The following is a 27164-nucleotide window of genomic DNA, read 5'->3' as shown; positions in this document are numbered from 1 at the left end:
ATTAATAGTGAAATTAAAAAACAACAACAATAACATTAGAAATGTCAATTAAGATATGCTTTAATCATGCTTTCTCATCTAGATTCTTACTTAATTTGTATTGTGAGACTTCATTCATAATTTGTAACTAGGCTACAGCTCAAGTTTGAGGTCAGGAACATTTTCACTTATGAACATGTTGCTGTCTATTTAGATAAACAGTTCTAGGCTCGTATTAACATTCAGCAGAAGAGCTGTACTTATTACCAAGAGACAGATCAAGGAGTGGACTTTTCAGGGATCCTCCTTTCATAATTACCATTGGAGATATGACAAATCAGCAACTTAATATAACATTAATCAGTGTTCGGCTTGTGTAACTTGTCTATATCCCAACCATGACAGGGTGAACATGACATTTCTTTCTCTATGTTCTATGTGTTGGTTATAAAAAAAAAAGTCTATAATTAGAGAATCAGTAGCCTAATTTCTTTTCAGTAATTTTGGGTTAGGGTTAGGGTTAGGTTTAATTTTAAAAAAAATACTTCTTTTAATTATCAACTTTGGTCAAACTATAGGCTAATTAACTCCTATTTCCTTTCAAGTTTGTTTTGTCACAACAAACCTCTACAGACCAGAGTAATTATGATTGCACATGAAGAGTTGTTAGTCTACATGAAGAGGAATAAACTTGTTAAATTATGATAGGAAACTAGTTAATCAATCACCTTCACAAAGTATTTCAACGTTTCTTTGATCATTGCATCAACAGCTGTAATTTACACAGACATGAGCTGCCCTGCTGCCCTGTGAGGGACTGTTGTTCCAGCTGATAATCATATGAACAACCCCCTCACTGGTATTGGTCCACTGCCCACATATTCGTACTGACTCAAACACCATTGGTGAATTAAGCAAAAAAGGCGTGTTCGTACACTCATCCACACCTTCCTCATTACTATTGACGAGGTGGAGGCACTTTTATTTTTAAATGGCTCGACTAAAACCTGCAGCACACTAATAAGCAGCAGGTTATTGTAAAATTAGCAAAAGAGACAACTGGGTGTAGCTAATGCTTGCTAACTGTTAGCGTGTAGAGGTTGCGGGGTATCAGTGTGTGTTTCTGTGTGTATGTTTGGTTGCCTGCCGTCATCACAACAATCGAGACAGCTTGAGATTTATTGCTGCACTACTCACATAGAAATGGCATCGATAGCTGCGGCGCTTGAGCCAGGTATAAGCCCAGGCTCCATACCATTGGCTGATGCTCTAGTCCCGGCGAGTATATTTGCTCCAGACCGGGGAGGATGCGGTGGGGACGACACCGGGGACGAGTGCTACGATGACGGGGACATGATCAATGGCGAGCCCGAGGACCGCAGGATTGACTTTACTAGCAAGGTAAAAGCTAGGCCTTGGATGTCACTGCGCTACCAAATGAATGAATGAAACATATGGTGTGTTTCTTACATAAATGTAACTACCATACATGATGTGCTGTTCCACACTGTAGGAACAGGGTAGTTACATTAGTAGCTACCAAATATTTTTCATGGCAGGCTGTCTGTATTTCAGGAATTGCTTTTGAAGGCGTTGAAATAAAATAGCTAGTTGTGGCTAACGCTAGCTCCCGCTATTGCTTGAGCGCTTCACGTTATCTGATCTAACATAAGTTGCCTTTCAGTCTTTAGCACATTGCACCATATCTTAACACAGCAGGCTCATTGACTAATACACCAATGTTGCTGTTACTGTAACGTTACTGTCTAAACTAAAGCAAGGCATTGCATTGTGAATGACTGTGTTGTCAAACAAACCATAACACTGACGGACGTGGTGACTAATACTACTACAAAAACATAACATAACGGCTGATGCAAGCATAGGGCAACGAAGTAAAGTGGTTGTAATTATCCAGCTGAACCAACAATTTTGCCCATAAACAACAATGTAGGGTTGTAGAAACATAAACAGACCTCTTTTGAGTCATTGACCGTATTTATTACATATTCAGACTTGTCAAATGGGGTTTCAGTGATGTAACCTATGACAGCGATACCAAGAGAGCTGCAATGTTTAGTCTGATTAATGGAATGGTCAACTGATATAACATTAATTGGTAACTATTTTGATTGTTTTTGTACATTATCAAGCAAAAATAATCCCTAGTCCCAGTTTTTCAACTGATTTTGCAGGTTTTCTGTGTCTGATACGACAGTAAAATGAGTATCTTTGTATTTTCGACTGTTACTCACACAAAACAAGACCTTTTGGATACACTCTTTGAGCTGTTGGGATGTTTTTCACTATTTTCTGACTATTCATAGACATAATTTGTCTGTGACGAAAAATAATAGTTTATTTCCACCCTGGACAATCAGATTTATACCTCCACACATTATAATAGTTTTAGAAGTCCCATAATCAGATTGCACATTGTTGCATCAGGCACACCTTCACTTATTCACCTTTGGCTCCTGGCTCCGATTTAACTGGTTTGTGTCAGTCGCTGCTATGCTGTGTGGTAACTTTTATCAATGAATCTATACCTAAAGTTGCCAAATGTTGCTCAATGCAGTGCAATGATAGGCTACTCAAGCGTGATATGCTTCACTCTAATTCCAACTGTGTGTGATATTTGTAGTATCTCATAAAAATATTTCCAGGGACTATCTATTGTAATAGTTAAGCAAAAAAAGGCACAGCATGCGTCGTCCACACCTCCCAAGTATTTTGTTTTTGTAATTGAAGCCAAACTGCTTGACTGGTTAAAAAACATAAAGCATACCTACTCAATAGAAAGTTCCATTGTTCCATTTGTCATATTAACTTTTTGGTTAATTTCTGACACATTGAAACACCATAAAATATTACTTCATTAATCTTTGTCAACAGCCTTAAGCCGTTTTACTGTGCTGATGTGTACAGTGGAGCTTATATCAGCAGGGCTGATAGTATGGTATTTACATGTAACCTTGAGGTGTTTCATGGGAAGAGAGACAGCTGTGTTTGTGTCTGGAGAGCAGTTTTTGAATTTGCCATTCCCCTTTAGGTTTACTTTCTCTTCTGACTTACATTTTGAATGTGAGAGTTACTCTAAGATCCAGTCATTGTGTTTCTTGAAAGCAGCCGCACCCAATGCAATTTCCACCAGCTTTTGAACAGTTACTGTCACTCAAGGCAACTCGCTAAATGAAGGATCTGCTTTTTTATATAACATCAATAGTAGTCATTAGGGTCATAACGTCAACATTAGCCAATATTCCCTCTCTTTCTTTCTCCTCCACATCCACAAACCCAATAGCTGGCACTTGTTAGCCCAAATGGAGAGCAGTATGACTCGTTACTCCGCCAGCTACGGGACAGGATGGAAGAGGGGTGCGGAGAGACCATCTATGTGGTTGGGATGGGTTCAGGTGAGAGACACGCAAACAGTTCACACACTGAACTCATTTAAAATTGCTATTTTTTCCCTTTCCCCTATTTTTTTAATCAATGTATGTCAGCGCAGTTAATAAAGGCTGGACAAGTTGTAGGGCCCTCTTGTTAAATTGTTACTTAACTCTTATTCTCCCTCCTCCTTCATGTCTTTGATGTAGATGGTGGTGACTGGGGTCTGGATGAGAAGGACATGGAGGCCTCAGTGGCCACTGTGCACTCTATGTGTGAGCAACTTAATGCCGACCTTATCCCACTCCGGGAACGCAATGAGGCTGCCGGTTTGGTACGTGACTATCTGATCCGCCGGCGCGTGGGTGAGCTGGACTTCCTGGAGGTCAGGTGAGTGCTCACAGATCAGATTCCACCCAAGATACTCTACAACAAAAGATCACACATTACAAGCTGAGCAAATAGTATCGAATGGTATACACTTCCTGTTTCCTAAAGGGGTGGGGCAGTGGTCAAACTCACTTGACACATTCACAGGAAATTACTCTGATTCTACTCACAATACCCACGACTACAATGATGGTTCCTGTTGGTTTATTTACCAGTTCATCTAAGATTGACTTTTTTAGTGATATTCTGGTACTCTGCTATCCCTCAGGGTTGCAGTGGTGGGGAATGTAGATGCTGGTAAAAGTACTCTTCTGGGAGTATTAACACATGGAGAACTTGATAATGGCAGAGGCTTTGCTCGCCAGAAGCTCTTCAGACACAAGCATGAGATGGAGAGTGGCAGGACCAGCAGTGTGGGCAACGATATCCTTGGGTTTGACCAGGAGGGACAGGTAAGGTTCCCATACCTCTGATGGAACATTACAACCTTAGAATAACAGCTTATATGATGGACTTTTGTGCCGTACAATGAGGTGCTCAAATGTGTGATATGTGAGAAAATTGACAATAGTCAAGTCAGTTTCATTAAATAGCAGCAAATCAGAAGTTATGGGGCGCCGTTTGAAAAGTTGCTCACACTGATATAACACAAATATATTAAATAGTTCAATCTAAATATTAAATGTTACACCTAAATGTTAATTCTAAATGTTAAATCTAAATGTTAAATCTAAATGCTAAATATAAATATTAAATGTTAAATCTAAATGTTAAATCTAAATGTTCAGGATGAAACTAAATATTTAGCTAAAATGCAAATTCACACTGCTGGTAACAGGAAGTACCGAAATAAAAGCTTGAGATGGTCAGACTGTGTTTATAGAATAAAAAACAAATGCACATCAACTTATTGGGGGAAATGAACACTTGAACATACATTAGCGTGATAATAACTACGTAAAATAACAAAAAACTTTTACATTTATATTTATATTTAGCATTTAGATTTAGCATTTAACATTTAGGTGTAATATTTAGATTTAACTATTTAATATATTTTCTAAGGTCACAAATATTGCTGTAAATGTGGTGAAAGGTGATGTTAAGAAATTCACACCATTTTTTAAAACACTGTTTGAAACTAAATGTGGCAAAGTGTTGATGATATTTTTAGTGTGATCAACTTTCCAAATGGCACCCCAGAAGAAGAAGTTAAGTTATCTCAAGGCACATAAGCTAAAAAGACTAGAGCAGGTTTACCTCTGCAAGAAATGAATTAGCACAGAATGGTATCCAGAAAAAATGGATATAAATGAAATAACATTCAACACATAGCGGTGTTACACATGACTTTAGTGTGAAGTAATACATGTAGGGGGAAACAGTATGAATGCTGAGTATATAAATTAGCTCCTTTCTATGTGTCCGTAGGTGGTGAACAAACCAGACAGTCATGGAGGAAGTCTGGACTGGACCAAAATCTGCGAGAAGTCCTCTAAAGTCATTACCTTCATAGACCTGGCTGGCCATGAGAAATACCTCAAGACCACTGTGTTTGGGATGACTGGACACCTGCCCGACTTCTGCATGCTCATGGTATGTGCAATAGGACACTGAGTGCAATATATTAAAAAATAAATAAAAATGTCAGTCTGTATGTATTTGAATGTATGTCTATAAAGCATTTTAATCATATGCAGTTAAATATCTTAAACCTTTACCAGTTTTATTACACACCAAGATGTGAAGTGAGCCTCATGTTCAGTGTGCTCTCTCTCCCCCTCTACTGCCAGGTGGGCAGTAATGCAGGCATCGTAGGGATGACCAAAGAGCACCTGGGTCTGGCCTTAGCTCTGAATGTGCCTGTGTTTGTAGTGGTAACCAAGATAGACATGTGTCCAGCCAACATCCTGCAAGGTTAGTATTGAGTCTACTTGTTTACCATAGTTCTCCTTTTATTAAGGAGCATGTGTTGTAATTGTTATGGTCTTGCTTTGATCCTAACAGAGACATTGAAGCTGCTCCAGAGGTTACTGAAGTCCCCTGGCTGTAGGAAGATCCCTGTCCTGGTACAGAACAAGGATGACGTCATAGTCACCGCTTCAAACTTCAGTTCGGAGAGGTACTGTCTGCCCCTGCCAGATTCACAATAAGAGTAAAAAAGCTCATTCATAACTTCTGTATGTTGTGTGTGTGTATGTCCAGGATGTGTCCCATCTTTCAGATCTCTAATGTGACCGGAGAAAACATGGACCTGCTTAAGATGTTCCTCAACCTGCTTTCCTCCAGAACATCCTACAGAGACGACCAGCCGGCTGAGTTTCAGATAGACGACACCTACTCTGTACCGGTACATACACTGACAAACTCTTATTATGAAATCCATTATACTGTGTATGTTACATAGTTAAGGAAGCTAAAACCAATTGTATTCTGCTTATGTCTCAGGGAGTGGGAACAGTAGTATCAGGAACTACTTTACGTGGACTCATACGTCTTAATGATACAATGCTGCTAGGGCCAGACCCTCTGGGCAGCTTCATCCCCATTGCTGTCAAATCAATCCACCGCAAGAGAATGCCTGTGAAGGAAGTTAGAGGTGGTCAGACTGCATCGTTTGCTCTCAAAAAGGTAGGAACTAGTGGGAAAGTTTCATCTTCTTCTCTCTTTCTTATCATGCTCAAATATAATTAACAGTTCTGTGTTCCTCTGTCTGTGTCTCCTGTCGTCTTTACCCCTCCTACCACATGACTATTCGTAAAGATCAAGCGGTCTTCTATAAGGAAAGGCATGGTGATGGTGTCTCCGAGGCTGAGCCCACAGGCCACTTGGGAGTTTGAGGCTGAGATCCTGGTACTGCATCATCCCACTACGATATCCCCCAGATACCAGGCAATGGGTGGGTAACAGTGGCACAGAGAGGCACATGTGTTGCTCAGAAAGCATCTGCTTCTGACTCACTGTGGTAATCACAATATGCAGAAACTCATTTCCCCCCTATTGTCCCCCCCTTTTTCTTTCTCTCCACTCAGTTCACTGTGGCAGCATAAGGCAGACAGCCACCATTTTGTCCATGAACAGAGACTGTTTACGGACAGGTGACAAGGCCTCTGTCCATTTCCGCTTCATCAAAACCCCCGAATACCTGCACTGTGACCAGAGGCTGGTGTTTAGGGAGGGACGCACCAAGGCTGTGGGAACAATCACTAAGGTAGTAAGGCCTTCTAGAATATCAAGGAGCTATGCTAACCTGGCTAAAATGATGAGTGTGATGGCATAATACAGATGGACAGTGCTCAATGTTATGCAAGTACCTAAAACTTTAATTGGATGAAATACTTGTTGTGGACAATACCTGTATTTTTTTAATCAAAGGAAATCTGTAATGTGGATGAGCATTTCCTACGGGATAAGAAGAGAGAATTCTGTGGAGGACTATTTCACAAGAAGATAAATACATTTATCAAGAATTTTAATTCACACAAACTGCTTTTTAACATTTAAAAAAAAGGTTAAAGACCAGAAGAAAAAACAATATTTACAAACTAATTTCTGTAGAACATGCTGTTGTAATGAGCTTTTCTTATCACAAGTGCTGACAAAAGCTGATTTCTGTATCTTGAGACTCAAATATTGACTTGCATTTTTTTCAGCTGCTGCAATCCACCAACAATTTGCCATCAAATTCCAAACCCCCGCAAATTAAAATGCAATCTACAAAAAAGGCACAACTCCGAAAAGAGGATGGCACCATAGCGGCTGGTGATGATGCAACGACGATAGCACCGACGGCAGGCCCAATCACAACACAACCGGTGAGATATGAGTTAAAAACAAAATATTAAAAAAATACTGTGAGGTTGTATTTGGTGGGTTTTTTAAAGTTTGAGTACTACAGAGTTGCCTTCCAGCATTTGTATGTGGTTTCCTTCCTGCTTATTGTCTACTTGCCTTTAACAATTCTGCTCTTTTCTAATTTGCTAACTGTGTTCTCCTTCTTCCACTTCTTATCCACCATCCATTACATCCTTCTTTGATTTAATCATAAATACAAACTGTCCTACACCATCACACTCTCTTCCTCTCCTTTGCTTGCATTGCTGGATTCCTAAGGGAGAGGGAGAGGAAGACCCTCAGGTAAAGGAGGGCAACAAAGAGAACAAGGTAAAATGGGCTGATACAAAATTGGAACAATGGAGAACTTGAAATAGGGAGATCATGTTTTACTTAGCACGTTCATTGCCCTGCAATCTTGTTTCCTAAATAAATGTATTTGACATGTTGCCAAATCTTAGCGCTTGGTGCCGATTTTTATTTGGACCAGCATTGGTTACATTTTCAAATTAACATGAACAGTTTGAAGCTCCCTTGTCAAGTGTTTTTGTTTGTTCCTTTTGTAGCCAAAGTCTGGAGGAGGTGGAAGGAGAAGGGGTGGACAGAGGCACAAAGGAAAAGGCCAGAACAGCAGCACCAACTCACCGGCAGCTCCCTCCTCATCAGGGTTAGGAGGCTGCTGAACTGCCCTCTTGCCCCTCGCATACCTCCCTCTCTGCTATCACTCCACCAAGTGTCTTCATTCCACATAACCATGAAGGATATCGATGTTTTAGAGCAGGACACTCTCCTTGCCTTTTTATACCAGGCCCTATGTTTTTTATTTTAAAAAGGGAACACAAAGGGATATGCCCTTAATGCATTTTAATGTCAGCTGCCTTCACCTTTTTAAGTGGTTTGTGTGATGGAAAGCAGGCAGTGTGGTTTTTGAGGTTAGCCTCACTCAGGATGATGATTAATTTAATTTTATCCATATTTTATGTGGACCTGTATGAAATCTACAATTCAGTCCTCTGACTCAATGTCAGTGGCAGGGAGGGAGGCTAAACCCAAACAAGGTCCAGTCAATATGAGCAGCTATAAATGAAACTCCTCCCATGCATTCCCTGTGTATTTGCAATGAAAAACAGTTCATGTACTATTTATACTGCGTATGTAAATTAGTTGTTAGCAGTGCCCCGATTGGAAAGATGCCATTGTACAAAATGTATGCAAATCACAAATGAATGTAGCAGAGGGCACATAGTGATTTCAAATTCTACATATATAGATGATATAAGCTGTTACATTTTATAATTGTCAGTTATTTATTTGGAATACATGCAGAACGTCGACTCTTGGATGGTTTTAACTCTTTCAACCTTCTCTCACTTGCGCTCTTAGATTCAGTAGTATCCGTCATGCTTCCACTGTTAGTCATCCGTTTTACAAACCTTATATCAATAGTGTTAGTACAAACAAATACAGCACATACTCTTTGTCACTCCAACAGTTGCTCATGATTGTAAGACATACAGTACTTGCAGTGCTACTTGTAACTCTAGTACCCCATGCGTTATGGCCTGTTGCTGTTAACATGTTGTGACATTTTAAAACACACTTTGCCGCTAAAAAACTGACCATTAATAAAATGGCTTTACTGAAATTTCAATAGTGGTTCTTTTTCTATATTTGCATTTTCCTCACACTTGTCATTACAAATTAAGAATCTTAACTGTATGCTATTCATATCATAGTGTGTCAAATATTTAAATTAAGAATAACTCAACAATGAAGGGTTTTCCATCTGTTTATAGTGTTCTCCAATATACTTTATCATATTTTATATACAGAAAGCCTAGGACTAGGAGTGTACTATGTGGTCTCAGTCTTTTCATAAGATTGTAAGAGGCACCACCACACAGTTGTAACTGTCTAATAATGTAATTTTTACAGGCTACAATAACATCATGTAACATCAGAAACTAAGCTGATTGTGTTTTCTGCACATGGGAAAATTACAGGTAACAATGTTGCCTCAAAAGTCTTGACTGAAATTATATGAAAATGTCAAACTTCCAAGATCTGATTGGCAGGAATAACATTTACTGCAACATCATCTTTGCATGAAATTAAAAGTTATGAAGAGCAAGTGTCCAAAAATAGTATAATTAATTATGAACAAATATGTTGTAACAAACACACAAAGTTTTACAATTTTGTTCACGTATCAGTCCTCTTAAATCTCACTTATCATATATCATTAGTCCACAGTTTGAATAAATATCAATGGGCAATTATCTGTATTTTGGTGTGGGTTACAGTCAGCACTGGAGGTGAATTTGGAAATCAGTATGTCAAGCAAGATCAGAACGATAGTCTTCAATGAACATGTAGTCATAGGCGACAGATGTTTACTTTCTATACAGTAAAACATGTATGTAACATTTTTTTCAATTTCTTTTACATTATGTCATACAAGTGCATACTGTTGACTACCACTAAGGCAGTGCACACACCCATAGTCTCATCTCACAGTTTCAAAAGGCTTTACTTGGTATGTGCAACATTAGTATTTAAAGGCACACTATGCAGGATTTGGCGGTTGCAGTTTGAAAACACAATATTTAAAGTTGGCTCATCATCTCTCACTGCTCTCTAGTTGTATGCACAAGGTGGAGCTGAGCTACACACCCATACACACAAATACACACAGTGGACAGCAGACTGTTGCAGAGTATAGAGGCCACTGCAGACAGAATGAAACAGAATTAGGTTTTACTTCACTAAAACATCAGAGCTGTGTCCACTATTTTCATATCTTCCTCTTGCCTACGTTGCTGTTTTTATGGAGTCCAACACTCACACCCTGTGTTCTGTTGTTGGCTAGGGGCTACACACCTACTGCCCAAAGGTTGAAGGCTAGAAATATTGCCAACACAGCAAAATAATAGGAAAAAAAAGATGGCAGAGTGTCTGTATTTAAATGCACCATCCCACACACAAAGTGATGATTGAGAGGGATTCTTCTTTTATGAGTCTAGATGTTTATTTGTTTTAGGATAATCCTGCATAGTATGCCTTTAATGCAATATTTTGTAGAATTCATGATATTTAGATAAGTAACATTCCTCTCAAAAATAATTTGTAACTTAACACCTACATGTTTAGGAATGTTCTGTTTTGGTCTTAATATTTGGGAATTTGCAGGATCATGTGGAATTTAGGATGATGCCCAAAGGTCCAGTATTTGCTGTGGGGTAACCTGACACTGACTTTTATATAGAGACAAACCAGTGCAAGAGTATGTACTGTGCATCTCACTCCTGCACAAAACGCATACCCAGATAGCTAAAAAAGCTGAACAGCCAGTGTAGTGAGTACTTAAGAAATACTTGATGCTCCAGTCCAATGGGTACAGACTGTTCTGTACTGCAGGAGTGTTTTACTTATGTAACTTTATATAGTTTCAACCATGTTGCAAAACCTCCTACACCAAAGTCTGAATAAAAACTGCCTTGTAATTATGCAACTTAATGCACACATAATTCAGTTCATACCTCCTAGTGGACCTTATGATGACGTGAGAGTTTCAGAGTCATCATTATTCTGGGGTCATCATCATCCAGGGATAAAAGCAGACAATGGTGTTTCAGTTGCCAGTGTGTAAGAAACAGATGAAGAGACAGATCAAATATACACACAGACACAGGACAGGAGAGAATTCAGCAGTATTTTTGTTGTGTGTCTAGCCGTCAATGTCCCAGCTGAAGAGGTGATGTTTCACCAACATGTCCTGCACTCCCTCTTTCAGTGGTCTCTGCTCGTTCTCCTGGAAAAGAAAATACATGTGGACAACTTTTACCTTAAGACAGAGTTAACACTTCAGCAGCACAATCGTTAGTTGTTAAGAGGGCTGATGCAAAATCAGCTTTGATGCATGCATGATGATTATTTGCCCTCTGGCTACTAATATCACCAATACATCTATCACATTGTTCAATGTCAGGGGGCTTCACAAAGATACAAATTACTAATAACTAAAATGAGAAGATCTAATTCAGAAGATAAATGGTGATAACAGAAACTGGAGAGACTTCAAGGTGAAGTCGAACTCAAAAGTGTCAAAATAAACAGCTCTTATAAACAGCCCTCTATCACTACAGGTACAAGTTTAGAGTTAAGTTATTTTACAACTTCACACAATGAACTGATTTGTGTGATGGAGTAAGCAGATAAGTAAACTAGTGTAACTAATCACTTTACTACAGCATCTACAGTTGTTAGAGATCTAAGCTACAGAGGTGATGCTGAATCAGCACATCCAGAACTTCTGATTTCAGAATAGGGAGTTCCTGAAACAGCACAAAGTCAAAGTGTTCTCCCCTGAATACTAATTTCATAAACAAGACATGTTTACTACTGCTCTGTGTAGAAATGCTGAGGTAATCTCTTTGGCTCACCACTTTCTTGTCGGGTAGCTCACAATCTTGAGAGAGACTGAAGGCAAACTTTGATAGGACCCTGAGGAAACAACAACAGTACACTGGTCATTACATGTTTTATTACATACCGTGCTTTCTTTTTCATTTAATTCTGTTCTTTAACCCCAATTTGAGATCACTGGGAGCTAATTTAAGGAATTCAGTACTGAGTTTGCAACCATGTTGGATGCTCTAAAATAAAGACAGTAGTTTTAATAATAATATGTTTCTTACCTGAGCTCACACTTTATCTGAACCCATCCAGGACTGCGAAGGAAGGACCACGGATGATACCATTTCTCTACAGCAGCCATGCTGGAACACAACACCTCCAGCCATAGGTGCAGCACCTGCTCACTGTTGGGTTATTTAAATGTTAGGAACCAAACAGCCTGAGTGTGTTTGTACATTTGCTCATTATGTGTGGACACATTTCAAAGCTTTTACTGTCTGATACCAGAGAGAACACAGAAGGACTGTGATGATTTTAATGCTGTGAGTGTGTGTCAGTCTGGAAAACTCACTTGAGGCCGACGCAAATAAGAGACCTAAACTTGACATCCATCTGCGCGTGTGCTGTGTCGTGGCTCATGTTGACAGACTGCACTGCCTGAGAAGAGCAGACAGAGGGTGCTCATGTACTTTCTATTAACCTTCATTTCTTCAGGCTGTATTTATAGACATTGCTACATCTCAACAGACAAATATTACTTTCAATAAACATATTTATTGTTGGAAGCTAAGACAAGCTTTTCAGGTTCATAAAATACATTGTGCCTACTAAAACTAATTGCAGTTATACATAATAATTCAATGCTTACTCACTCTGTAAAGCAGCTCCTCTGGTGTTAGTACTTTCCCATCTTCATCTAACCTGGTTAATGAGAAAAATGAATGGTTACCAACCGTATGATGTAGGGACATTAAAATACATCTAAAATACAAGCTGACAGTAGATTTCTCATTCCTCTGCCACAACACATATCATTTTACCTCCAACATTTAGGTTCTTAACTGACAATTAACATCTTATATCCAATCCCTATAACCAGGTGAGTTACTCTCCAAGCCTCTTAATTCATGCATCCCTGACCACATATATGAAAGCGTTCTGATGATCAAATTCTCAAAACACTTGCAAGTGAATTTCTGACAGATTACAATCCCCTACAGTCATGTGAAATGTTTTTGTGAACGGAGAGTTTGACAGATCAAATAAAAAAAGAGTGATGGGTGTGTCTGTGTTTTACCTGTAAGTTTTACACAGCACCAGTCTGGAGTAGACAGAGTTGAAGTCCCTTTCTACCTCTCTACTGGCCGCCTGAGAGAAAACCAGAGGACAAAGATTGATTAAGTCCTATGTGTGGATTTGAAACAACTCTGTATAATATGGTGCCAAGTGGAATAAAAAAAAGTCTCATACTTCTTCTATGTATAACCAGGGGTGACAAGGCCCTCCCAGTATAGACGGTTTCTTGAGACCATGCTGAAAGATGGCCTTCAGGGCCGGGCACAGAGTCCCTCTGGCCAGATCTGTCACTGCCTCTGTTACAGAATCATCACCTGCTAACGAGTACTAGGGACAGAAACAGCAACACCAGTAAATCTTTATGACGCATTATGAATTAATATTCAGCATGCTGTAAGGGAAATGTAAGAAAACTAAGATAAAAACTGACACATGTGGATTCTAAGGAACATCTGCTGGACAAAACAACCAATTTAAAAGCACTGTGCCTTACTAAGCTTAAAATGATTTCCATACCTCTTTGCTTCTTTCGTCAAGAATCTCCACAAACTTTGCTGGGAACCAACCTGTTAAACAGCCAAACAAATGATGTTAAATGAGGTGTTAGAGGTGACAGAAGATCAGTTATCCAGATGGTAACAATAGGTGTTGATACATAAAGAAGCACAGACCTCTGAGGCCATTGAGCTCTCCAACCCAACAGTGTTCATCCTTCTGAGAGACGATCTGAGAGAAAGAAAAACACACAGGGCCATGAGTGCAATGTGTGTACATGGTTGCAAAAAACGAGAAGTAATATCAAGTTTGTTTGCGTGGGTATCATAACTCACAGTGATGATGTCATTCTTCCTGAAGCCCAGTTCATCATCATCGTGTCGCTCAAAGTCAAGCAATGCCTTTGCCCGTCTCCGCCGGTTGCGGGACACAACGAGGAAGTTTTCATGGTCTCGTTGGTGACTCTCCATTGAGTAGTCAGGAGTCAGGTCCTTCAGAGACAAGGTGAGAGAGGTATGATCAAAAGTGTTGATGAATGCTGTGATTTGATGGCACTGTGATTTTAAAATATTCAGTCAGACCTGCTATCAAATAAAGGGATGCCTAATTTGATTCCCCTCTCATCTAGCAGACTGACTTAAACATATCAGAACCAGACTCTCCATGTGCTGCAGTATATGAACTCACAGTGCTGGAATGATGTGGGTCCAGACAGTGGAAATGCTCTGCAGTGCGGGCTATGGCCTCTCGCAGGGCAGCCACCAGCTCTGTCTGCTTAATGTTTTTGGACTTCAGAGCCTCGGCCTCATCCTCCCCAAACAGCAGGGAGCTCAAGGTGGACTTTCTGCGCAGGGACTGTCTCCTCACCACCTGCACATATACAGGCACAGAATCAATTATTTGTTTTTTTTTTAATATTAAAAACAGGACCAACACACATTCTAATTTGTCAAAAATACATTATGGCAATATCCAAAGCTGGTAACCTGGGATTGTAGTTTGGACAGCTAGAACACATCTTCAAATTGCTTGTTCAACTTCTGACAAAAATTTCATCACAGTGACTTTGTAAAGTCTACAGTGACTGACCTTGTTGAGATTGGAGTTGAGTATTGTGTTATTTCCATTGTTGAGCTGGGCCTGTTCATTTAGGATGTAGGCTAGGTGCTTGTGTCGATGGGCTTCTAGTGTATCCTGGGACAGTGTCCCCGCTAGCCTCATAGCCTCCCCAAGAACTGCAGGCCCATCTCTTAGCTGGCTTGGTAAGTCTGACAGAGTATTAAAAATGGACGCAGAGTTTTCTGATGACACAAGCTCCTCCTCCTGGGGTAGAAAAGTGAAATTTAGAGATATTATTATTATTGAATTGCCAAAGGTAAGTGATTAGTAGGTGTGGGATGGTAATGTCTAGAAATAATCATGTTACGTAAAGAAATATCTGTTGACATGAAAAGCTACAATCTCAGAAAAAAATAAATTGTATTATAGAGTCAAGAATCAGAAGTATGGAGTGTAGTGCAAATACCTTGATCTTGAGCATGCCCAGTGTGACCTGGAAGAGAACCAATGAGCCCTGGTAGAAGAGTAGGTCCCAGATCCTAAGGAGCAGACGGATGTCCACCACACTGGCAAATGATGTCAGGAACCAGTGGAGTGTGATCAGTGACAACTCTTGATATGTAAGGGGAAAAAGGGATCATCTATGTAATTACCTCACAAATTTGGATGCATCTCACAATTTTTATTTTATTCAAGTTAAAAAACCTAAAAGGCAGTGGCTTCAATTAATGCCCATCCCCAGGCCTCTCTCACAGTAAAGTCTTTTCTTCATCACTGCCACACATGCCCTATCTCTCCCTTTCCTACACTTACCAATGTCATGCTCCTGCAGAAGGCGGTCAAGGGCTGGCAGGTACTGAACGATGAGCTGGCGGAGAACCCTCTGGTCTGTTTGGACACCCAGCAGGGTGGAGGAGAAGTATGATGGGGGTAGGAGGTCTTCAATCAGAGCACACATCATCCATAACACATCCTCCTCCTCTAGAAAGAGCAGTAGACAGGAAACCACCTAAGGGGAACAAGATACAGGGGGTTTTTGGGGGGTGGATGTAAGGATGGTGTACAATAGAGATGTTAATCTGAGTACATAACATCTATTTATGTGTTAACTCAGCTGACTGATGTAATTTAGTTGTTTATGGTCACATCAGCTTCTGTTCTGTGTGTCTGTAGGTGTCCTCACCATGCCAGTGCCCTGACAGTACCCAATATCTGGGTAAAGCCAGGCCAGGCCTCTCAGTACCCGTCTCAGCCTTGGCACTCCAACACTGGTCAGACTATTGAAACACGCGTTGGTTGGCATAGTTCGTAACAGGTCCTTCTCTATCTGAGAAACAGAAGTTAACAAGGGATGTCAGATCAATATTACAATGAATGGCAAAACAGGTTGAGGAGAAGTAGAGAAAAAAAAACAACTTAAACTCACATTTACCTCTGCTAATCTAAGCACCTCGTTATGTATGATCTATCTTCAGGGTATTTTCATTTTAATTAGTTGTGACTTACTTGTGTGCTAATGAGGAAGTAAATCATTATAAAGGGTATTGCATTGACCTCACCCTCCTCACCTCCACTGATTGGTAAAACAAGACTGTGCTGTTAATTGCACAAAAACTCTTAAGCACTTCATCAGAGTTTTTTTTATATGGATTCACTGTGGCAAATGTTGACTGCTATGTGACAGTGACATAACCTGCATACCCTGAGCATAGGCCTACAGTAGATTAAATTCTGCCTCATCCAATTATTTTTCAAGTTGTCTCACCACTATGGGGAGCAGAGCATTCAGCCGCTCTGCTCCCCGTCTCTGGAAGTCCTTACCACCCCAACCACCCCATTTCAAATCACAACTCAAAACACATCTGTTTAAAACTGCCCATTCCATCTGATGCCAATTGCTCTGTCACTTTTATATTGCTATTATTTCTATATTTTATTTGTATTGTTGCTTCTTTTTAATATGTTTTTAATTTCTGTAACTCTGTACGGTGTCCTTGAGTGCCAAGAAAGGCACCTTTAAATAAAATGTATTATTATTATTATTATTATTATGTATATAAATATGATATAATTCAAATAGTTGTTTCTAATCTTCATTTGGCATGTTTTAAAAAATTGATTATGTTTGTTTACACACAGACATGTACCTGTGGTTATGGATTTTACCTGTTTAGCTGTTGTGGTGTCGTCATTAGAGCTGTTCTTTATGATTTCTCTGTAAGAAATCTCTGTAGTCCTCTTCTTCTGCAGTGCTCCAGACAGACGCATCCATAGCTAATGGACAGAACATTTTTAAAGCTTACATTTAAAAGTAACTGACCACCTTGGCTAGTGTTTTAACCAAATGTAGCATGTGTTAGACTGCTTACCTGTGGTCTCATACTGTGAGGTATGCCACCAAGTACCAGGGAACGCAGGCGCTCGGAGCGTGGAAGGACTGGAGCGATGAGCTCCCAGGTCAAATCACCCACTGTGTGGTTATGGGTGAACTCCAAGTGGGCTTGCCAGCGCAATCTCTGCTGGGGGTCTTCACGCTGGGGTGAGCCTTCAGTGCCAAGCCAAGGCTTGGGCTCGACACCATCTAAGCAAAGAGAGAGTAATATATTAGGATATAGTCTCGTGTGTTCTTTGTAATCATTACTATCAACATCAGTAAGTACCCCAGCACCTCTTGAAATAAGGAAGTTAGAGTATTGGAAAATGATAGCAAGTAAAATTGTAATTAAATCATGCACAATAGAGCAACATATAGAAAGGGCATGAGAGAGTGTCATTAGGTGATTATGAAAAAACGCGTCCAGATACGACACAAGCGGTTGAATGAAATGAGAAAGCCAAGACCCCAACTCCCTGATGAGAGAGTCCTAGCAGTTTACCAGCTTTTATGTGTTTTTTTTATTATTGAGCCAAAGTTACAGCAAAACATTAAACCAGTCAATGATCAAATAATTACAAAATATACTGCTGCTTAACTCAAAACAGGCTAGTTTAGGCACAGAAAACAGTCATATCTATCACTTCACTCAAACAAGCTTTGAACAAAACAGTGTTCTGTAGTATAAACAAGAGGCAAAAGAGCAAAGAGCACAAACAGTGAAAAAGCAACTCAGTTAGTTGCAGTCATAACTCTGAGATCACATGCCCCCAATTGGTGGCCCAGATATGACAATTTCCATTTATGGTTTTTAAGTGGGTTTCAGGAGCTTTTCAGAAAATGGAAAAACATTTTAGAAAATGGGAATGTGCCCACATGTCCAGGTGAGTGAAAACATTACCTTCAGTGTCCACTCTGAAGCCAAATTCATCATACTGGAGTTCATATTGTTCTGGGAGGTCTTTCTGTAGAGCAAAACAAATAACATGCATTTAATTTAGTCTGCATGTCAGAGGAAAGATGACTTGATGATGAGAAAACGGTGCTTAACAGTACAATGCTGTATAATGCTGTATATGTTGACAGTAGCTTTTCTTACATCTTTAATGTCAGTTAACATAGCAATTCATGTGTCAGTGTCACATGCAATTTTACATATGAAGCCACATCCTTACTTGATGGTATTTGGCCAAAATGTCCTGGGGCCACATGCTTGGAGTGAGAGCAGAGAAGGGCCCACCAGGGGCTGGTGTGTAGGTACCTAAAGCAGAGAGACACATAATAGACAGAAACAGAAAATACTGTGTGATAAATGAAAAAGCCTTGCTGAAAACCAGACCTTTCTTAAAGTTTTTGGCGCTTAGTTGTAAACTAAATCCATACAGATCTATACCTGACATGACACTGGATAGTAGAGCGATGTCCTCGAAATGGAAAGACTTCAGTCACTCCGGAGAAAGATGGTCAGCAGATAGTACCCGCTCTGTGGAAAAGACAAAGAGGAAAAGAAAAGGTTGGTGATTCAATTCCTTACAGCATGTGGAGTCTATTTGAGGCAGGCACTACACCCTGAAGTACTCCATGTGACTGACAGTGAATGTGAAGCGTAGCCCACTTCTGAGGATAAAGGTGCTACAGAGTATACAGTAATTTCCATTAATGAACCAAATCTAGTTAGTCAGCATCACATAAATTGCTGACTTAGTTGTTGATATGCAATATCTTAATTCCTTCATGTTAAGTCTCTGCCTCAGCTTCCTCCTTTGTCACTGATTGCAAGTTATTACAGCATATTTTCTCTAAACCTACTTATTCTTGCCTAAACACAGATTCTGTTGTTTAAAAATTATGCAAGTACCTTAACAATGAAGAAAACTGAAATCCAAAAATGCTGTAATTGAGCAAAGTTCCTTCTTTGAGCAAGACTGAATGGAGATTCAGAGGTTACTGTATGTGTAATTGCAGTAAGGAGGAAGTCATGCTGAGAGAAAGAAAACATTCTGGTGTGTCTTGTCTCTGCCATATGACTGCTGTTTTTACCCGAAGCTAATTACCTCGATTAACTTGTGTGTGTTTGTTTGGTCCTGGGGCAAATCCTACAAACATAGCTATTAACTAGAGATTAATAAAAAAGACTCTTTATACAATGCAACTGTTGTACCCTTATTACAATTTCACCACAAGGTCTATCACAACAACGCCTTGTGTGTATGGCAACAGCAGCAACTTTCACAGCGCTCTCCTCCTATGACGGCTAGACGGGGGGTCAACAATTAATAGATGAATGTTGCTCTACTGGCTAGTCTATAATTAGATTATCATAATCATATTTACTGGATTTTTATTTGCAGGGTGAGTAATACAAACACTCACAAAAAACATGTACACAGACTAATCACCAATCCCCTGATTATTGGAGAGTCATAACCATTTCATAGATTCAGAGACAAAGCTCGTACATCAGTCAAGCCATAGCACAGAGGGAGGGATATTCACATGTAGCTATCAGATGTGACGCACATGGGAACAGTCTCTGCACATTCCTGCAAAAGTCTCCCAGTTTCTCCTCTTTCACCACAATATCACAATGAAAACATGAAAATATGCAGCACTGCACAAGAGGGGACACTGTTTGTGATGTAAGCCCCAACAAACACACAAAGATAGACACAGCATAACAACCATAACCTGGAAAAGAGGCTCAGCAGCATGCAAACACCCCGCCAAAATGATTCATTCCAGCAGCAGGCTTGCGGCATCTGAAGAGGGATTTAGGACTTAAGAGAGATGAGAAATCAATTTGAGGTTTGGAGGCTAGCCAAGTACTTTGAGGCTAGCTCTGTGAATAGCTCAGGGGAGTCCTGGGATTTTAGCTACTCTCTTACAGGAACAGTTTAATCACCTGCCAAGAAAGCCAACATGACAGAACACCCCCTGCAAACTGTTGCACACATATTGACAATCTAACAGCAATATTCAGCTGCAAAAAGTGAGTGTCGGCGCACACAAAGCAGTTTTTCATGTCTAATCCTTGATTTCCGAGTCAATGGAAAGTTTGGTTATGTTCACTGAGAAGAATGACTGCAAATCTGAAAATCTGCAGAGACAAAATCAACTGTCGAATGGCAGGTAGCTAGGTGTGGGCAACGAGGGTAATACGCTAGCATCACTCACGAATAGAGGCTAATCAATATTACCTTAAGATAATGATGCACCATGTTGGTTGAGTATATGGTGGCAGACACAGAAAAATGAAGTGCAGCAAGTAAGTGTTTAATAAGCTGCATGTTTATGTATATTTGATGCATTATTAAGTTTAATATGTTTCGTTGAATGTTACTATCAATAGATAATAATTATATATGTTTCAATGCTTCATATCAAAAATACTGGAGTGTCTCGATACATATATTATCATTATTTTTTTAAGTATTTTACGACCAAATTTGAAGGCTCCTTACCAAAAAGTATGTAAAAGAAAATATGAGATGGCATATATTATTAGCTTTTGTTTTTTAATTTTTAATTTGAAATATCAGTTTTTGTCTCTTTTAATGTCAATGGGAGGATCTTAACACATTTTTATTGCTCTTTTATTGAAAGTATTTTAAGTATTTTAACTTTTTCTTTTATTTGTTGGATTAATGATTTATCCATTGAAGACAAGAACAGCCTGTAGAGCATCACTAAAATCTGTTCCAAGATCATTGGCATCAAACAAAAGACTTATGTTCTCTTTGGCAGCATCAGGTGGTAAAGGTAGAGCTGGTTATGGCAAAAATCCAAATCACGATTAATGAACGATTACCTCCACCCTTGATAAACAATTATGTATTTTCACAGTTTCTTTTGTTTTGTATTTTACACCGCTGCCCTCACACGATATTTTGTGATATTTTCGCACATGAGTATCTTTAGGGAGTTAAAATAATGTCTGTGATGTGTTAAGGTGTGACGCTGTGGTTAATGTCTAGTTTAGGCACAAAACCCACTTGATTAAAAACTATGTAAAGATCATGGTTTGGGTTAAAATGATCACTGGAGACAAGTTTTCAAATTCCTTAAAGATATGCAACCTTTACTGTCATGGCAACAGTGAACACCACGATTAATTGACATGAGCAAGATTAAGTCGATTAGAGTTTCTAAATGTTGGTTTTGATTATTTTACGATTAATTGCCCAGCCCTAAAAGAAGGCAAAGAGTATTATCAGCCAATCTCTCCACACTCTGCTCTGACACACTGTGTTGTTTGGAAGTCGTATGGGTGATGTATGTGCGATGAGGTTAGCTGCAAATGAATTGCCCTTAGTGGGATCAATAAAGTTTTCTGATTCAAAAGTATCAGTTGAGCTTTAGTTAAGAAAAATGCATCCTAAACTCCTCAATAGGTATCAAAGTACTATCAATTAAATGTATTTTCATTGTCCATTATTTCTTTTAATAATCAATGTTGTTTATGAAATGTCAGAAAATGTTGTATAAATGTCGATCACCATTTCCTAAAGCCCAAGACACAGCTTATAGGTCTCATTTTGTACTGACCAACAGTCCGCAACTCAAAGATATTCAGTGTACGATCACAGATGATTAAGGAAACCTGAACATTTTCACATTTAAAAAGCTGTGACAAGAGTATTTGGCAATGACAATCCCTATCAAAATAGTTGCTTTCTGCAATATAGGTGTATTTATACCTTGTAAAACCTGTAAGGCACTAGCAGAGCAATACAATAGCATATTTTTTTTTTAGATCTAATAGTCTACTACTGTAGAAACAGAAAGAAGAAGAAACCAAATAGAACCAAAAGTTGGCTGGGACTATAACAGAAAGGCTTCCCTAACTCTCTCTATACAAAAGGAAATTGCTTCCACTCTTGAGGTGCGGCTGTGCTCAGCTGTGTTTGCACACACTGGTCAACACCCTGCTACAAGAAAAGCAAAGATTTACATCCTGCTGTACAGACGGGGACACATGTGTGGGCAGTGCAAACTATTCATTTTACAACAGTGGGATTTTATCTTAGTTTAACTTCATAGCTAAGTGTTTTCCTGTCTGTCTGCCCAGCTGACACCCCCTCCCCTTCCCAAATACCTCCTCCCCTGGTTGTTCCTCACAGTAACCCCAACAATGGTGACTCATGTTTTCCTTTCGTGTATACGCCCACCTACACGGCCGTGTATGTTAGCAAATTACTGCCTCCATCCCTGCCAAGATTGCTTTGGTTGAATAATGATAGACAGGACCTTGTTCGCTTTGGCAGACTGTTTCTTTCTGCCTCTCTCTCTCTCTCTCACACACACACACACACACTGCCACGTATCACGTCTAGACATGTGCCACTGTAGTTAACTAGATTGTCACTTCCTCAAGAGCAGGGAAATAAGAAGATATTGTAAAACCCTCCAAATCCACAACTTTCCAGAGAGCTTATTTTTAGACATCACATTCTGCAGGGGAGAGGGGATTTTATAACAACTTGCAGCTCTAGATCAGTCTAGTTTAAAGCTGTGAAGCCTAGTGTACCACGGCTTTATTCCAAACAAGCCATAAAACATTAGATTACATACAGCAACAAGTGACTGATAGATTTGGCATTAGTGGTTAGAGTACACACAGCATAGCAGCACATGTAGCATGATAGTAGTTTCTTCTACACACTGCATCATTCACTAGCTTTGAAAGAGTCTCTCATAAACCAATAATTTGAAGATGCTATTCTCACGTGATAAAGCAACATATCAACTGATGTATCAGGGAAGTATTCTGCGTTTGTGCCTAAGTATGTACATTGTATTATGTCACAGTCACGACCCTATAGACAGCATATGTTCATCAATAGCAAAACTACGTCAAACCCCCGGCTGACGTCAGGTGCGGCATTAAAGACTGTATAATGAACAATATTTAATTTTTCATTGGCAACACGTTTGGTCGACTGCATTTAAATGTGTTTACGCATTTTACAACATAAAACATGCAGCACGATGATAAGGTATGCATACGAATAGGTAAAACCCCCAACGTCCGTCTCAGGAGCCTATAATGTATTCACTCTTAAGTTGTCAGCTGTTAGCCATCATACATGCTAACATTAGCCTAAAGCTAACAGTCACATACCTGCTAGCTTCACTTACTGTGACATAATTCTAGTGAAAGCACACGGTTATGGTTTATGGCAGACGTGTCCTCTGTCGTTGGAAACGGGAAAACACCATATGCTATGCCATCTTTCGTCCTGTATTTGTGAATTCCCTCTGTTGTGCACCTGCTAGCGACGCGTAGCTCCGTAGTATCCTTGCGCCCATCACAGGTTTGGTTTTCCATAGGGAAAAGTAGTTCCACATCCCGGAACTACACTATTTACTGAAAATATCCTTCCGCGCAGCAGTGAATGACGTAGGTACATGACGTGCATATGTTCCGTTCATTCATTCATTATTTCTCTCAGCCCTTACCTCATTCATCCAGTACAGAACTCAACCAGTCACGATTCACAACAGTATTAATCATAATGTGAGATTAAAGCAGAAGCACCATCAAGACAGTGTAACGCCAACAAAACAGATGGTCATGGAAATCTGTTTATGCCCATGGCTATTACTTGTCTGTTTGTTTGTTTTGCTATTTTAAATGATACTTTGAGTCATGCGTTCCCAAAAACGCAAAAGAGAAAATAACAAGTGACACAACTGTTTTATTGTATGGTTTTTGACAATTTCAAGATAAGGTGCCAATTTAATAACGGTGCAAATTATCAATTGATAATATGCTACAGTTATGTCAATACTCATAAATGTATTAACCAATGACAGTGGTATCCCTGCTGAAAAAAAACAGCATGGACCAGCTTGAAAAAGCTGCTTTTACTTATCCCTAAGTTTGAGTACAGGTGAGCACAGTACAAAATGAAAAATAAAAAAAATAGGTTGCAACATTGAATCTTTTATCAAGGAACTGCATTTCCCCACAAACCTTGAATTTCTTGATGATTGATTTAATGCTTTTTCCTTATTGTTCCACAATATGTCTGTAGTGAGTGCACAAGCTTCTTCACAATGGCATTTCCATCAAAGTTCAGCTACTGACAGACCTTACAGCTTACTGTGTCTGTTCCTTTTAATACAGCCCCTACAAGCTGCCTCTGTGTTCCACCTCCACACACAGCACACACACCTACGAGAGGATATTATAAATGCAGTCTTGGTTGCTCATGTTACACAGACTCATATCATGTTAGTTAGGGTAGAGTCGATGTTAGCCTGTAAATCGGCATTAGAACCAAATGATAAACTATTCTCCTATCTCTCAGAAGATTAATGCATGACACCAACTGGTACTTTGATGCTTGAGCTGAATATTGTGGAGAGAGAGAGGGCGACTGCATTTTGATTTCTTGTTTTAAAAGATAAGATTGTGTGCGTGTGTGTGTGCGCGTGTGCATACGTGTGTGTGTGTGTGCGTACAAGTATATATGAAAAGATATATTGTATCCTGAGTTGCCTGAGTCAGGAGCCAAAATTCCTTTATGTTCATCACTTGTGTCTCTGTCTTTACTTTCTTATCAGTTCATCCCTCAATTCGTGCATTCTTCCTCCATTTTTATTCTTACATACAGTGAAAAGTTAACTTGTGATATCCCCCCTTAAATCTCCTTCACCTTACATAGTCTTTCCTTTCCTGCCTTTTGACACATCAGAATGACGTTGCTGTGGTCATTCCAACCCTCTTGCATTGCTTGCATGCTCAGTTTACTGCACCATGCCACAGTGAGTCACATCATTAAAATGCTGCAGCCTAAAGTCGACCTTGCCCACAGCTTGTCAGCCACATAGCCCTGCACTCATCTTACATGTCAAAGTATGTGGGTGTGGCAGTTTCTCCCTCTCTGCCTCCTCCTTCCACCTCCTCCAGTACTCCCCTGTCTGGATGTCTTCATAATTGTTTGATGGAATGATGTGCACTGTCAAGCAAGCCCTGGATCTTACACTGCGGTTGCCATGACGTCAGAGAGACGTGGAGATAGATGCCGGGGGGGAGGAGTGAGGAGACAGACGGAGATCGAGAAACACACAGGGTGGAAGGATATGTGGGAGAGGGTGGGGAGAGAAACACAGCTGCGATAAAGGGAGCTCGAATGAAAAAGATATAGGAGGATGAGCAAAAGATCTAAGCAAGAAGGGGTGTGTGTGTGTGTGTGTGTGTGTATTTGTGGGTATGTGTGTCTACAGCAATAGAAGAGGGAATGATTAAGGGCAAAGGTAAGGTGAGGATTGCAGTGAAAAACAGAGAAAGTAAAGACAGGAGAGAGAATGTGGGCTGAAAGAGGCTGAAATATTGCTTATGACGCAACAAAAACCTCAGGCTTACATCCTTGTACGTGTGTGGGTTATTCATGTACTCAAAATCAAGCACAGACATGCACACACACATACAAGAACACATGCTCAAGTGTTATTGTTCATTGGATCAGACAAATGAAGCACTGATTCATATGAGTCAGCAGGTTACCATTAGTTAGAGGAGAGAAGAAAAGAAACAGAGCAACACTTGTTCACACTGAGTCAATTTGCTGCAGTCATGCAGTTTTTCTTCAGGACAGAAGATAGCGCTGTTGCATTGCATCAGGCAGTGTACAATTAATCATGTAGTGTGCTACATTTGACTATATTGTAAATGTAATCGTATGTGTGTGTGTGTGTGTGTGTGTGTGTGTGTGTGTGTGTGTGCGTGTGTGTGTGTGTGTGTGCGTGTGTGTGTGTGTGAGTGAGTGCCCACATGTGTGCCAGTGTGCAACTATGCACTGATGTCACACTGCGTATGAAAAATGCTTGTGTGCCCAAATGTATCCATGCAGTATATATACCCTAGTCAAAAAGTCTTATAGGATTTTTATCTTTTCCAATAGGATCCAGTACGTATGTATAATATCTTTATGTGTCTTTACCATATCATATGTATGTGATATGTTTTTTCTAGCATGCATAATAAAATCACAGTGGGCTGTGAATCTTTCTTATGTCCACATTATAACATTTCCATTTGGATCCAGCCACAGTGTCATCCAACTTGAAGCCATTGAGCCAGAACATGATACAGTGTACATCACTCCACTGTCATATCATGAATGCATAAGGTACTCCATCAGTAGCACAGAGTGCACAGGTTAATGTAACCTTCCATGATGTAGCCTCTGCTATTGGAATAATTTGCATCATTTATGGATATAGGGCCAGGATAGTCTAGGCCAGGCTGGGTCTCTTGGGTTAGATCATGGGGGCTTACACGCAGCTGTTCCTCCAGTCTCAGAGGACTTTTCCTGTGATGAGGGGGATTGAAGGTTACAGGCAGGGGCTCCAAGGCTATGCATTGGAATGGCAAATTCTTTCTCTTGGGTGTTTTCATGGCAATGGCTCTTCTTCGTACTGGACTGTATGTTTTTAGCTTTACTGTATATGTTCCTTCTTTTCTTGTTTGTTATTTATGGGCCATGGAGGGCAAGGCAGGAAGGAGGAGTGAAAGAGAAAGAATGACAGGAGTCTCATGGGTATCATGGCATCTTTAATGCACTTCTATACAAATATTACATTTTCTCTTTTTATCTAAACTCATTTTATGATTTATGGAGGTCAAGTCATTTGGGAAATTGTGCAGTGAACTGCCAAAAGTACACACAGTACATACAAACATGCTTGCAGGATGTGATTTGATGTACAGGAGGGGAATAAGATGATTGACACAAAGGTCAAAGGAACTAACACTGAATGTGGGAATGAAGGAGAGGGGAGGAATACGATTTGCAAATTTGTGAGATGTAAAATACTGAGCTAAAATTGGAAATAGTAATCATTAAGCCACGGCAGAATTTGTAGATGTTATTTTCACTGCGGCATATAAAAGACCTGCATTAATGCACCACAGCAATAAAAT

General features: G+C 39.8%; 2 protein-coding genes across 5 annotated transcripts; one reads left to right on the top strand and one right to left on the bottom strand.

Annotated features, from left to right (window-relative positions):
* The first annotated feature begins 970 nt into the window (after window positions 1-970).
* On the top strand, window positions 971-9244 carry gtpbp1 (GTP binding protein 1). Of its 3 annotated transcripts, XM_053338091.1 has the most exons (14): window positions 972-1380; window positions 3284-3395; window positions 3579-3759; window positions 4028-4211; window positions 5191-5355; window positions 5553-5676; window positions 5767-5881; window positions 5965-6109; window positions 6208-6390; window positions 6523-6658; window positions 6792-6970; window positions 7413-7574; window positions 7873-7923; window positions 8160-9244. In XM_053338091.1, exons 1-14 carry the CDS (start codon window positions 1111-1113, stop codon window positions 8274-8276), a joined length of 2124 nt encoding a protein of 707 aa, XP_053194066.1. In that variant the 5' UTR covers window positions 972-1110; the 3' UTR covers window positions 8277-9244. The 3 variants fall into 3 exon arrangements, with proteins under 3 accessions (XP_053194068.1, XP_053194066.1, XP_053194067.1); XM_053338092.1 differs by lacking the exon at window positions 7873-7923; XM_053338093.1 differs by lacking the exons at window positions 7873-7923; window positions 8160-9244 and having other exon boundaries at window positions 971-1380; window positions 7135-7554.
* Window positions 9245-9500: 256 nt separating this feature from the next.
* Window positions 9501-23531, bottom strand: sgsm3 (small G protein signaling modulator 3). 2 transcript variants are annotated; one of them, XM_053338088.1, is made up of 21 exons: window positions 23372-23531; window positions 18627-18716; window positions 18409-18494; window positions 18135-18198; window positions 17229-17440; window positions 17026-17133; window positions 16043-16186; window positions 15673-15868; window positions 15326-15471; window positions 14890-15123; window positions 14488-14670; window positions 14136-14291; window positions 13977-14031; window positions 13822-13871; window positions 13480-13632; window positions 13307-13377; window positions 12882-12930; window positions 12581-12666; window positions 12291-12413; window positions 12036-12096; window positions 9501-11404 (listed from the first exon to the last, which is right to left on the bottom strand). In XM_053338088.1, exons 2-21 carry the CDS (start codon window positions 18631-18633, stop codon window positions 11321-11323), a joined length of 2268 nt encoding a protein of 755 aa, XP_053194063.1. In that variant the 5' UTR covers window positions 18634-18716; window positions 23372-23531; the 3' UTR covers window positions 9501-11320. The 2 variants fall into 2 exon arrangements, with proteins under 2 accessions (XP_053194063.1, XP_053194064.1); XM_053338089.1 differs by lacking the exons at window positions 9501-11404; window positions 12036-12096 and having other exon boundaries at window positions 12292-12413; window positions 12878-12930.
* Between the last annotated feature and the right edge of the window lie 3633 nt (window positions 23532-27164).

This window comes from Scomber japonicus, chromosome 18 (genome assembly GCF_027409825.1).
Source record: "Scomber japonicus isolate fScoJap1 chromosome 18, fScoJap1.pri, whole genome shotgun sequence".
NCBI classification, from domain to species: domain Eukaryota; kingdom Metazoa; phylum Chordata; class Actinopteri; order Scombriformes; family Scombridae; genus Scomber; species Scomber japonicus.
The sequence above is the reverse complement of the archived record's forward strand: the minus strand, read 5'-3'. Positions and strand labels throughout refer to the sequence as shown.